General features: G+C 38.9%; 1 protein-coding gene across 1 annotated transcript in view; it reads right to left on the reverse strand.

The window, feature by feature from the left end:
• nagpa (N-acetylglucosamine-1-phosphodiester alpha-N-acetylglucosaminidase) overlaps nucleotides 1-13,215 on the reverse strand; it is a 29,186-nt gene that overhangs the window by 12,174 nt on the left and 3,797 nt on the right. The window contains exons 2-10 of the mRNA XM_063486125.1: nucleotides 12,345-12,550; nucleotides 11,894-12,161; nucleotides 9,937-10,076; nucleotides 7,889-7,997; nucleotides 4,151-4,279; nucleotides 3,773-3,978; nucleotides 1,923-1,970; nucleotides 1,456-1,584; nucleotides 52-183 (exon numbers count right to left, since the gene is read on the reverse strand). Of these exons, the coding sequence (XP_063342195.1) occupies nucleotides 52-183; nucleotides 1,456-1,584; nucleotides 1,923-1,970; nucleotides 3,773-3,978; nucleotides 4,151-4,279; nucleotides 7,889-7,997; nucleotides 9,937-10,076; nucleotides 11,894-12,161; nucleotides 12,345-12,550 (1,367 nt within the window). The remainder of the gene's footprint in view (nucleotides 1-51; nucleotides 184-1,455; nucleotides 1,585-1,922; nucleotides 1,971-3,772; nucleotides 3,979-4,150; nucleotides 4,280-7,888; nucleotides 7,998-9,936; nucleotides 10,077-11,893; nucleotides 12,162-12,344; nucleotides 12,551-13,215) is intronic.

The following is a 13,215-nucleotide window of genomic DNA, read 5'->3' on the forward strand; positions in this document are numbered from 1 at the left end:
TAAAGTTAGGTGCGCCCATGTCAAAAAGTTAGTCTAGAGCCCTGTCTGTACCTGTGTGTAAGGTGTAGTTGGTGCCTCCTGGCAGTGTGGTGTTGCAACTTCCTGTTTGTGGGTCACATGGACACAGATCCTCACATTGACACTCATGAGCACAGGACAGACCGTAGAAACCCAGAGGACACACTGAAAGAAAGAGAAAAAAATGAAGTGAATTTACATTTTTTAATATTTAAATAAAGAACAAACAAATTTAGCAAACTAAATGGTTCATTTTGTGACTGAAATGGTCGTCAAGTTGATTTTTCTCTGTTTCTGTTCAATCTAGTTTAATCGTTGGATCTTTTAAATAAGTTCTGAAAAGTTTTAATACCCGTTTCATTTTCACAGCCAAAATAAAAGCATGAATGAAAACAAAAAGGTTATTGAGTGACTTCACTCAGACTTTTTTTTGTGATACACCTGTTCAACTGCTCATTAATACAGATATATAGTCAGCCAATCACATGGCAGCCTCTCAGTCCATTTAGACATGTAGACATGGTCACGACAAGCTGCTGAATTTGAGTATAAAACTGAGTATAAGAGTAGGGAAAAAGGCAGTTTGGTGCCACACTGGTGGATTTGCATATTTCAGAAAGTGCAGGTCTGCTGGGATTTTCCCACACAAACATATGGTTGTCTGCTTTACAGAGAATGTTCTGAATATGAGAAAATATCCAGTTAGCAGTGGTTCTCTTTTTGAAAATGCCTTCTTGATGCCAGACATGAGAGGAGAATGGCCGGAGTGCTTTGAGCTGATACGAAGGCAACAGTAACCCCAATCATCACTTTTTGCAACCAAAGTTTTCAGCAGAGCATGTTTGAATGTTCAAGAAGTCGAACTGTAAAGCAGACGTGCTACGGCAGCAGAAGACCACACTGGGTGCCATTACTCCTCCCAAGGAGAGGAAACTGTGCCTACAATTTACACCTTCTCACCAAAATTGGACAACAGAAGATTGGACAAATGCTGCCTGGTCTGATTATTTTTAGTTTTTGCTGTTACATTTGGATGGTAAGGTTACAATTGAAAGCATGAATCCATCTTGCATTATATCAATGATCTCTATTTCTGGTGGTGGTGTAATGGTGTGAGGAATATTTTCTTGGCACACTTTTGGCCCCTTCGTACCTGACCATGCCTTGAAGACCATAGTGTGATCCACATGTGACACATAATACTAACTTGTATTAAGTGGTGTGAATTCTAGCCAACACAGCAAAGGTCTAGTTAATGATTTCCCTCTACAGCATAAATAAAAATGGATGGAAATCAAGTTGCAGTTCAAGACATGTGACAGAACATACATGCAATAGTTCAACACAATAGTAAAGAAAATCCTTTTATTTCCACTAAAATTCCGAGTGACTTCCAACAGGTCTGGGTGAAGTGACATTTAGCATGCATAGCTCTACCTTGCTCACAGTAGTTGCCATGGAAACCTGGAGGGCAGGTGCAGCGTCCGTGGACGGGGTCGCAGGAACCGCCATTAACACAGGAGCAGGTCTGATTGCAGCCGTCACCATAGAAACCAGCGAGGCACTCTGCAAACAAAAAAACAAAACAAAACAACAAAGACGTTTCATGTAAGGAGCGTGTTTTATTTTTGTGTCACAGGACAGCAATCAAACAATGTGTGAACATACATACACATTTAAACAAAATATAACACAAATGAAAAAAAGAAAACCAACATGTAAAGGTGCAGTGGGATGACCAACAGACCCACACGGATGGAAAAAATGCCATATTTAATCAAACCATAACTCACTATTAGAGGCTGGTGTTGGTGAAAGTTAATGAGGTTGCGTATGTGTATAGAAGAACAAAAACATGTGTTTGCATTCTTGCGTACGTGTGACTGGATGAGGCTTTTGATTACCTTGGCTGCAGTTCTTTCCTCTCCAACCAGCATCACAGACACAGCCATCTGCAACACAGATGGAACAGACAGAAAGACATGAATCACAGAGGACAAACAATGAGTCAACAATCAGTGGGGAAAACAAGAAGTTTGATCTTTCACTTATAATATCCCCTCTAGGCAGGCTTGATATATAACTGTAAATACTGTGCTGCTCTACGCTTCCACCACTCAAGTCAAACAGCAGTTTGTATCCAATTCTGGAGTTTGGAGCATGTCTTTACACATTGAGCTGACAATCATTGTCAGCTAGACCTCACCTGTGTTAACTGGAGTCATGGGACTTTTTAATTATGTTTGTGAAGTTTGGACTTCAGTTTTGAAATTCTATATTTTATTAGTCTGTTACTTTGCACTACTTAGCTGATATCCATGTCTGCGGATTTCAAAAGTACTGTTTATTTCGGCAGCTTGCCAACCAAGCTTGTTAGCGTTTGCTGGTAACTTAGCACTCAACCCTCTTGTCCATATGTGGTAACTTCTGGGCCCAAAATACTCAAATAGCAGCAGCCAAAACGGTAAGACTGAGGTATCAAAATGTGAATAACACTTACATCATAGCGGCTACATCTTTTATAGACAATCTATGCTCCTACGTTAAGTCAATTCAAGTTCAATGTATTTTTATAGCACATTTTAAGCAACCTCAGTTGACCAAAGTGCTGTACAAGTTATGCAAAATATACCCTATGTATAACAGTCACAAGATTAACAATTATATATATATATACACACACTACAAATCAAATAAAACAAAGAAATTAAGTATTTTGCATAATAAAAGCCAGAGTACTTTTGGCTCCTCAACTAGACCCAAAAGCAAGCTAGAAAAAGTAGGTTTTTAACAGTGTTTTTAAATGATTAAGAGACTGGGCAGCTCTTATGTGAAAAGGTTTGTTGTTGCAAAGATTAGAAGCCACCATTGAAAAGGCTATATCGCCTCTGATTTTAAGCCTGGATCTATGATATCAAAGACCTCAGTGCTCAGCTAGGATTTGGGGGTTTCAAAAGTTCTGTTAGGTAAGGGGGCACCACACCACTGACACTCTTAAAAAGAAGCAATCAAATTTTAAACTGGATCCTGAAATGGACTGCAAGTCAGTGTAAAGAGGTCAGTATAGGTGTAATGTGTACACCTATCTGTAGGTCCTCTAAAAAGCAATGAAACGAGATATTGTTTTTTTTTTTTTTTTAAATGGACCCCAAGAGAAACATATATAAAATGAAAAAAATGGGTCCCAATAGAGAACCCTGAGGTATTCCTCAACCAAGTGGGGACACACATAATGAATACTGTCCTAAATGCACAGGGGAACTCCTATCTGACAAATATGACTGGAAATATTTAAAGCAGGGGTCCCCAATCCAAGTCCACGAGGGCCGGTGTCCCTGCAGGTTTTAGATTTCACCGTGGGTCAACACACCTGAATCACATGATTAGTTCATTACCAGGCCTCTGAAAAACTTCAAGACATGTTGAGAAGGTAATTTATCCATTTAAATCAGCTGTGATGGATCAAGGACACATCTAAAACCTGCAGGGACACCGGCCCTCGTGGACTGGGATTGGGGACCCCTGATTTAAAGGCTGTACTCTTAATACCCAGACATTGGACACAGATTACTCTTAAACCAGCTGCAACTGCACTAAAAGCTTTAAAACTCAAATTTTAGAGGAACTTCAAGTATACTGATGTCAAATTCAGTACATCACTGATAACATGTTTACAGGGCTAAAGGTTTAGAATTACTGTACTATAAGTAATCCTGCTATTTTGCTTTATCTTTACCAGCACTTTCATACTTACTGGCAGTACAGATGCCATGGGGTCGGCAAGCTGATGGCTGACACACCGAAGAGTCACAAGCAGCACCCTGCCAACCATCATGACACTGACAGTGTCCGTCCACACAGTCACCGTGCTCGCTGCAGTTTGCTGGCTGGCATAGTCTTTTATGGATACACAAGATGGTGGAGACCTTTCGCTCACAGCGCCACATGTTATCTGAAATACTGGGAGGGAAGGAGATGTGTTGACAGCATGGAAGGACAGAAAAAAGTCTATTAAAAAAATCAATCATTTATTAATTATCTTGTACACCTATATGCACACTTTAACATTAAATGTTGGAGAATAAAAAAGTAAGTGTAAAGTTTCACAAGTGTGAAGGGACAACTCACTCACCAATGATCAGATGGATAGCTGGCCAAAACGCCATTTTTAACATAGGTGGCAGATCCGCCCCCATCCAGATTAATGGCATTGATCACTCCATGCTTCTTCAAGAAATCAGCCATCTCCCAAAGATTCAAACTGTGTTAAAAAAAAAGAAGCAGTATTAAAAAACTGAAGACAAACATTGTGTCCATAAAAATGTTGAGGACTTTAGTCATACTGGCAGCATGTCAGAATCAGTGACTGCCAAACAGCCTGGTGCATCTGTTACTGTTCTGTCTGTCTACATTTTTTTTGGTTTTGTGTTTTTTGTTTGTAATTATGTATCTACCATGTTTCTCTCACAAAATGAATGAATGAATCATTCAGCTTTGTGTATTATATGGAAACAAACACGCATGGGTGTTGCAAATTAGCTTGGGCTATAAATTCCTTGGTATATGCTGCTGTACATTGCATACTTATCCCCACATACAAAAACAATAAAACAAAACAGATATCCATTTACAAGAATATCTCAAATAACTGTATACAAACATTCATAGTCCTCGGAAGGTGAATCCTACTGACACACAGGTAAAAGTTTCACGTGATAAAAAGATCATTTTTGGAGCAGATGCAAGGTAGTGCTGACATTTTGCAAAAATGTCCCACAGATCACCTCTCATGGTTGGATATGAATTGCTGGCAATGTGGACAAGTGGTGAGCTTTGGTCAAAGATCATATATTTCAGACAGTAGAAATTACTTCTAAAAGCTATCTAAAAGCTTAGTCTCCAATTTGTCTTTTGCAAACAGTGTTTTTGATCTTGATTCTGTATGATGTCAACAAGGGGAGGGGGATATACTTAATATGGTCACCTCAGGTACACGGTAGCTCTGGGTGTGTGTGTCCACAGAAGCCCCCCTCTGTCATTTAAATCTTTTTTGAGAGGCAGTCATGCAGAAGACAGCTGGCCTAAATACACAGTGTCCTTTAAGGGAGAGGAGCTATCATGGTTTGCCTCAGACAGAAGATGACCTGGGGGCCTGCACCAAAGTCCATTATTTTCCACTGTGAATGATGCAAGCAACTCTAGTGGAGTCACAGTTTGCCACAGGTTTTCATGTGTCACCTGCCTGCCAAACTTAAAAAGAGTGAGTCTGTTCAAGGATTCAAGGGTAGAGAAGAAAAGAAAGGTGTGGGATGCTGTAGATGACGTAACTTTAAAGTTGAAACTGTGACAATAGATGACAAAACCTCATCTCAGTAGTCTGGCTTAACTTTTGTTTTGTTAATCTAAATGGAATGAAACAACCATTAAACTCTGCAAATAATTAAGATTATGCAGATTAAGATAAGAATGATAAGTTAATCTCTTTAGTCCCTGAAGAGAAATATGTTCTTGATCATGAGAGCATGCAGACCTGCTTGTGTCAGAATTAATACAAGAAGAACAAATACCAAAATATATTGTTTTTCATTTACTCAGTATGATTTACCATCATCATGGTGACAATGGCACTCTGAGAAATAAAGTATATACAAATCACAAAATCTTCAAAAGGCAATGAGCCAGAAGCACTGCAGTCAAATATTTTCATGTTGTTGGCATTTAAGGACTTTACTTTATGTTTGGGTTTGTCTGGCCAAATTTCTAAAACAGACGCCTGATTATTTCACCAATCGCGTGTAGAGATTAGGCTGAAAAGTCCAAAAATGGCCACTGTACTGTGGATAAGTGGTTCTTCGCAGTTAAGATGTCTCACAATTCAATGTTAATCAATGCATCACATAATGAACTCAGAATGATTAATTAATTATGTAAATAATCATAGATTAAGTGTCTGACTGGCTGATCATCTATGGCAACCTCCACTAGAATTAGTTGAGAATTTCAAAGAACTAGCATGTCGTTCATGGAAACTAGAGGTCAGTTTCTGAGGTCACAGCTTCCTTCGACCTGACTTTTTCATGTTTTATTGAGTGGGAGGTGGCCCTATATTGAGCAGAGATATACAGAGGGCAGCAGACATGTTCAGACGTGTCCGATTGTTGTGCTTTTCAAACCCGATCATAAACACAACAATAGAATATCTGAAGTCAGTGCAGGTCTGTGGGGTCACAGCACTAAAGGTGGAGGGAAAATTAGATCAATGCAATTGATTGGTGGAGTATCTAAGAGGGTTGAGCTAATATAAGCCTGATAGTGTTATCGGATCTCTGTTTACCAGAACCCCTGTTTACTACATTCACTGTCAGCTTGTTTTTATTTTTCAGCCTCCAAATGACCTCGACCTGCATTAGTCCATCATCTTGTTGCTCAATGCTGTCCTGAGATGTTGTTATTAATTAAACTAATCTATAATTAACAGCTATATTTTGAAACAACTTTATATATTTATTTTTGCATCTTGTGAAAATATCATTTCTCTGCAGAGTTTGTGGACACATTTTTACTGTTGCTGCTTTTAAAAAAAAATGTTTTGTTGTCAAAACAAACCTACAAGACAGGAAACAAGCAGGTCGAATAAGCTGTGTGTGTTCATGTGTGTTTTGTGTGTTTACGCTTGAGCATGTGTTTACATTTGTGATGTGTCTTCTTAAGCCTTTTCCCACCAAAATACCTCTGGGGGTTTTGTGTGCGCTATGAGTTCAGGAGCCGTCCCTGAGGGTCTTCTTTCTTTTGTTTTTTTCCTGGGGGAGGCAAAAGCAGATCTAATCCTTTGTAGGCTCTGGAAACTGCTGCTCAGTGCTAACTTGGCTGTTTCTGCTCAAAGCTGATTGGCCATTTTTGAACCTTTTGTCCTTGACGGCCAGAAGTCTTCACCCCTTCAACCTCGCCATTAACAGTGTGAAGTTTTACTGACTGACAACAAAACAACAATGCAGCAACCTTGCCTACATTTATAAAACCTGGTGCTGTACCCTGGTGTTGTGACAATAATTCCCTCCATTGTTCTCATTGTTTTTATGGTTTAAAAAAAGAAAGTCATCAGAAAATAAAAACTGATTAGTAGGATGTTGCTGCAAAATGTTTGCAATACCTTAGAGCCAAACCAGTACCTGTTGTGAAAAGTTTGAGAGGGTCTTAGGGCTGCTCACTGAGCCCAGATCAGCCAAAATGTCTTTGTTAGACGGTCGTTAGACGGTAATTTGTCTTGCTTATTCTCTGATATTTCCTGAGCTCAACAAGGAAGCTGCCAGTGTTAGGCTGTATTTTATCTGGGCAAAGTCCTTGTGTAGATGCTTGTGTCACAAGATCAACAAAAGATAAACACTGATGGACTAAGTTTGGTGTTGGTAAAAAACAAATTTTAAAGATTCACTTTTTTCAAGGTTTTAAACATCTTTAGAAAACCAGCAGGTGGAAAATGTGCAAACAGTCAACATGTCATTTTCATGGACATGTCAAGTCTTTCAATGAGCTGAAGTAAACAGGAGACATTCCAACGTACATGGAGGTTGTTTTTCTCTTCACTGTATGTGAAATCAGTTCCTGGATATTAAATTCCCACTTGGGACATCCTTTGTTGACTTAAACACCAGTGAATCACTTCAAGCTAACAGGATAAATTGACTCTTTTCTTACATTTACACCCGTGTTTGCCATTTCTTTTCTAATGGTTGGAGAGTAGATAGCTTCCCACTCACTGTGTGGTAAATTTAAAAACAAATTGTTTCAATTTCATCACTACTTCTTGCTTCAAAGTTCTTAAAAAGAAAACAGCATCGTAAACATTGTTTATCTCCTTTCCTTTTCTTACCCTCGTGCTTCTGTCTGTCCATCAAAATGAAACAGGATTAACCTTCCCTCTTCATCGTGGCCCACTGCCGTCCTGGCTGAAACTACATCCACAAAAGTGCGGAAACCCCCTGTGAAAATATGAGAAAATGCTTTTTTAATTATTATGTATCATTAACAGTTCAATAAAACCTGTTAAATCAAACTGTCTTGGATTTATCCCACCATAGAACACAGGATCTACAGAAATGTGCACACCAGTATGAATCAGTTATTCCAGATTAGGAGTTTTTTGTTTAATGAACTCAATATTTTGTCTTTTTTATGCTGACCACACATTTGGGAATTTAAAGTCTAACACCTTTTCCTAACCATGCCTTTACATCCAAATGGCATTACAAAGACATGACTCAATAATGCCTCAGGGCTGCTATTTCAAGCTAATGGCTGATTTAAACTTCTGCAGTGAATGTTTGTAGGGTCTACAACGTAAAATGTAAGTCACCAACGTTGCTGCTGGCATTTATGTTTGTGCTTGGTGCGTTATGTGTCAATTACCTTGTGGTCATGTCCTTGTGTTTTATATTCCCTATTCCCTCCTGGGTCCCTACTCTTTGTTGTTTTTGGGGGCCAACATACTTTTCTCTCAAGTTCTACCATTTCTTTGTACACCCCTCACATCCATACTGATAGTTTCATCAATGTCCTTCCAGGAATTTGCTGACATTTGTGAGTCCTTATGTTGAAGCTGACATTAATATTCCTTATAGTGAGATGATGATTGTTATTCTCTCACTGATAAATTCAAAAACTGCAGTGAAAATTAGCCAGAAATGTGTCGAGTTACAGTGTAGTTTATGTCATAGGGTTTCCACTTAAGCATACATCCCCAGTAACAAGACCAAACATTTAACTGAATGAATGTAGAAAAAGCAATTACCTTTATTAGAATGACCAATAAAATTTGATAAAAATATTATTTCAATGTTGTGTCTTTGCTCCAAAACAATGTTTTAAATCACTTTTTGTTTCAGTATGGTTTGATTTAAGGGTGAATCCAGGGTGCCAGTTCAGTTCAGTAAAGTTTTAAATACTGTGATCAACTGTTGGCTACAGGAACAAGGCAGCAGCTATTGAGACAATAAGGTCCTGACCTTTGAATTTTTTTCTGGGAGCCAGGTGCTCCAACACTTCACGAATTTAAGGTTGCTGTAAGTGTTCCCTATATACAACTAAATTAAGGCAAGCTGCATGACATTGATGAGTTAATGTGGTTTTTGGCCATTACATTTAGTCATTACTAATATCTATCAGTCAATACTGAGAACTAGTACCTATTCCAGCTAGCTGCTACACAGAGACATATAGTAGTGTACTGGCTGTTTATGGGCAACACATGAAAGGCTGCACCATGTCTCTTGCACTGCTGTATATTTTTCCATGTTATAAATTAAGCCTTGAAAAAATTTATGGGTTGATAGATAAGGCTAAATAAGACAAAATAAAAATTACTTTAATACGACTATAGTGGCTTAGGATTAGTTTGTTCTTTGTGTAAGACAAATGACTCTAGACGTGTCATGTTTATCATCTGGCGCCATGCCACACCCCCCGTGTTAGTTCAAAGCTAGATTTAGAAAACCTGGGTCTACACACATGATAACAGCTGTTCATTTTAGTGAAGACAGAGAGTGTAAGCACAGACAATGTAAAAGAATTAGCTGTCTATAAATGTAAAGACATTGTGGGCATTATGAACAGGCCTCTGGGTTATGTCAGTACTGAAGTACCAGTTAGTTACTGAATCTGATCGAATAAGCCCCAGACAATTCCAAGGTCAGAGAAAATGATGCTGGACAAGCAGAGAGTAATCTAAAATAAATTACCTCCAAATGAACTGACAGGCTGCCTAACTTCAGTTAATAACTAGTCACCATCAATATCAGTATACCCTGACAAGATTTATAAATATCTCTATTTCTCAAATCCTAAAATCTTACGACTGAAAACCTTTATACATACATGTGGTCAAAGAAATGAATCCAGCTGGATGTGGATTTGCATCATTACCTGTTTCCTGTGTCTTGTTGCACTCGGCCTCAATGCTCTCATTGATGTAAATCTCGCCATTTCTCAGTAACCACACCACCCCGCTGACTAATTGGACAAACGGATTGGACTGATCCAAAACGTCATCCTGAGATAGATACCTGAATGGTAAGAGGGGAGAAAGGAATTCAAAAAATATATAAATAATAAAATAAATATAACACTACTGTAGTACATATTATAATTTCATGTTTCTATATTTGATATTTGTGGTGATAAATAATGCTGGTAGGTCATCCTCTACTCTCGCTGTAGCTGTTTGATGCATCTCTGAAGAAAAAAAAAAAAAAAAAACACAACCCACACACAGATATCAACACTTCAGTTATCTAACAGCCTATTAGTCATATCAAACAGCAAACAGCTGTTTGGACTCTGTACTTGATTTAGTTTAGTAGACCAAGGCTACTGAACTTTTGGACACTGTGTCTACAAAGAGCTCAGCTCCATCTGGAGGCGTAAACAGCCCAACAGTCACTTCAAACTAGGACCCAAAACTGACTGTGAGCAGGTTATTTTTTTACTGAGGTCCACTCGCTCCTTGGGAGTGTGACCTACAACACAAACCACATCATGTTGCATCATGTGCATTTCTGACCTCAGTTATCAAACAAACAAGTTACCTAGAGTACTTCATGGTTTAAAGATAGTCGATGAGCAGATGTTTGTTTTTGTTCATCGAGGAAAATGTGGTGGCTTCACATATGAGTGTTATTTAACTTCTAGTTCAATTTTAATGTGAATCTCTTTAAAGCATTAATGTAAAGATATGCAGTTTTCTTTTTCTACAACAATTTGACGATAGTTTAATGTATTTCCACTGATTTAACATGCTACAATGATAAACACTAGTTAGATCAGTGAGTGATTCAGACATGAGCTCAACTTCTTTTGTTTTTCACATTAAAAAAAGAGCATAGGTTATAAGCTTATGCAAACAGGAAGTCACTGTATCGCAAATGTGCATTACTTGGGGCAAAACCTGAAGAGAGGCCAGTATCAGAGGCGGAGGTGAGAAGATATTTTAGCACCATGATGTCAGGTACAGATAAGAACAAAGAGGGAATGGAAAGAGGTTTGTTTTTATTCATGGTGTGGTTTCTGGCTGTTTGAAAACACTGATGATACAAACCATGAAAGTGGGCTGTACCTTGTAAAAATAAATGCTGGCTTGTACGTTGAACATTGTAATCTGAGAGCTCAATGTAGCTTGCCAGCAGTAATTCTACAATTATTGGTAACTTCACAGCGTGTCTTCTGTCCTGTCTCGCTTCCTTCACCCCCCCTAACTGGTTGCAGCAGATGGCTGCCCTTCCCTGAGCCTGGTTCTGCCAGACATTTCTTCCAGTTAAAAGGGAGTTCTTCATTCCCACTGTTCCCAAGTGCTTGCTCATACCAGGATGTTTGATTGTTGGGGTTTTCGCTGTATTATTGTAATGTCTATGCCTTTAAATATACAGCACCATGAGGTGAGTGTTGCTGTGATTTGGTGCTATATATAAAATTGGATTGACACGAACATTTTTTTCCTTTGTTTTAGGATTTTTATCTTTTTAGGAAAATATCCAACAGTCGGCCATATAAAGCACAGATGCCTGACAGAAACGGTACTCGAGACACACTTGACAGAGGAGAAAACGTGCTGTCTGGAAAATAAAAACATACTGATATGTATGATCACACTTCTTAAAAGGTTTGACTTTTTTGCCTCCTTGCATACTGTGTGTAATATTCTGTTTAAAGGGTGTTTAAAACGGCATATAAAACATTACCTCACCTCGGATCACGTCTGGTCACGCAGATATCTTTGAGTATTTGGATGAACTCATCCTTTGTCTTTGGGGCTATGATCTAATGGTGAATCAACAATCACTGTAATAGATTTCTCTGTTTTACATTTTCAAGCCGCATTTCTTACCCAAACACTAGGCTGCCGTCTTTTCTGATTCCAAACTGGGCATTTTGCAGTCCTCCACTGTCCTGCACCACCCTGCCGTTGCTCACCACGTTTCCCAGACACTCCCTTGTTAATGTATTGAAGAAACCAGCATTTTGCGCATACAGGCACTCAGCCGCTTCAGCCGTCTCTCGTACTGTTGCCCTCACTCTCATTTCGCAGCCGCCTGGCCCCCCTGGCTCCAACACGGACACCGTCCTCAGGGGGTCGTTGACCACTGTCATGTGTCCTGGTAAGAAAGCCGCAGCAGGATGAGGTGAAATTGAATCTTCAGTGATATATAATAAAGGATTCTTGCCAACACTTTGAGATGAAGGTGGGCGAGTAAAGAAGTAAAAAGAGGGATCAATAAATCAAACACCAGAGATTGATATTATTTTTTGTTCCTTTAACTTATGATATCATCACTAACCATAAACAATTCTGGAGCTCCCCGGGATATTTGACACAAACAACGTGGTCTCAGCAACCGACTGCCCACTGCGGTTACTGGAGGCCCAGCTCTCATAGGTGGTGTTGCCATGAATGATGGGCTGACAATCCCTGACATAGCGATGAGAGTGGGAGGGGCCGTGGCCTTGTGTGTAGGGCAGCAGGATGTCATCGTCCATAGACTCTCTGCAACGAGAGAAGAGTTGTTGGTCTTAATTGAAAGTGACAAAAGTCAATTAGAAAGTGCCACCTGTGGTAGGTGTTGCATGCAAAAACATTTTATGTGTGTGTGGGTGTGCCTTTGGTTCCAAGTTGCACCCAAGTGTTTGTATATTAGAACTCTACCTAAAGACAGACAAAAGAAACACCCTGTCTCTACACAAAGGCCAATGTAGAAATAACATTTCTCGAGTGAACTTAGTAGATAGTTGGACAATGTTCCATCATAATTCTTTCAAGACTGTCTGGAGACTGTAAACGGTTTTCCTGGAAAAAAAAGCCAGAGAAATTAACTGACCTGTTAATCCCTTCATTGATCTAAAGACATAACTGAATCTTTGTATACGTTTTTGTGCAGAAATGGCAAACATTGTCTAGTTCCAGCTTCTCACAAAAAAGCTCTGGTGCTTTTCTTTGTCATATACTGCCAACCTATCACATATGATATTATTCTGGACAGTTTTTTGATCAATGCCAGCAAATTGAATATTAATATGGGTTCTTTGAGATTACAAGGGGCTCCATGCTTTTATAATCAAAACAATAATAATAAAAAAAATAAAATTATTGAAATCATTAGTAATCATTAGTTAGTAGCCAACAAATATGTGTTAAAAAACAGACACCTCGAC

Source organism: Pelmatolapia mariae, linkage group LG10_11, assembly GCF_036321145.2.
Source record: "Pelmatolapia mariae isolate MD_Pm_ZW linkage group LG10_11, Pm_UMD_F_2, whole genome shotgun sequence".
Taxonomy (NCBI): Eukaryota; Metazoa; Chordata; class Actinopteri; order Cichliformes; family Cichlidae; genus Pelmatolapia; species Pelmatolapia mariae.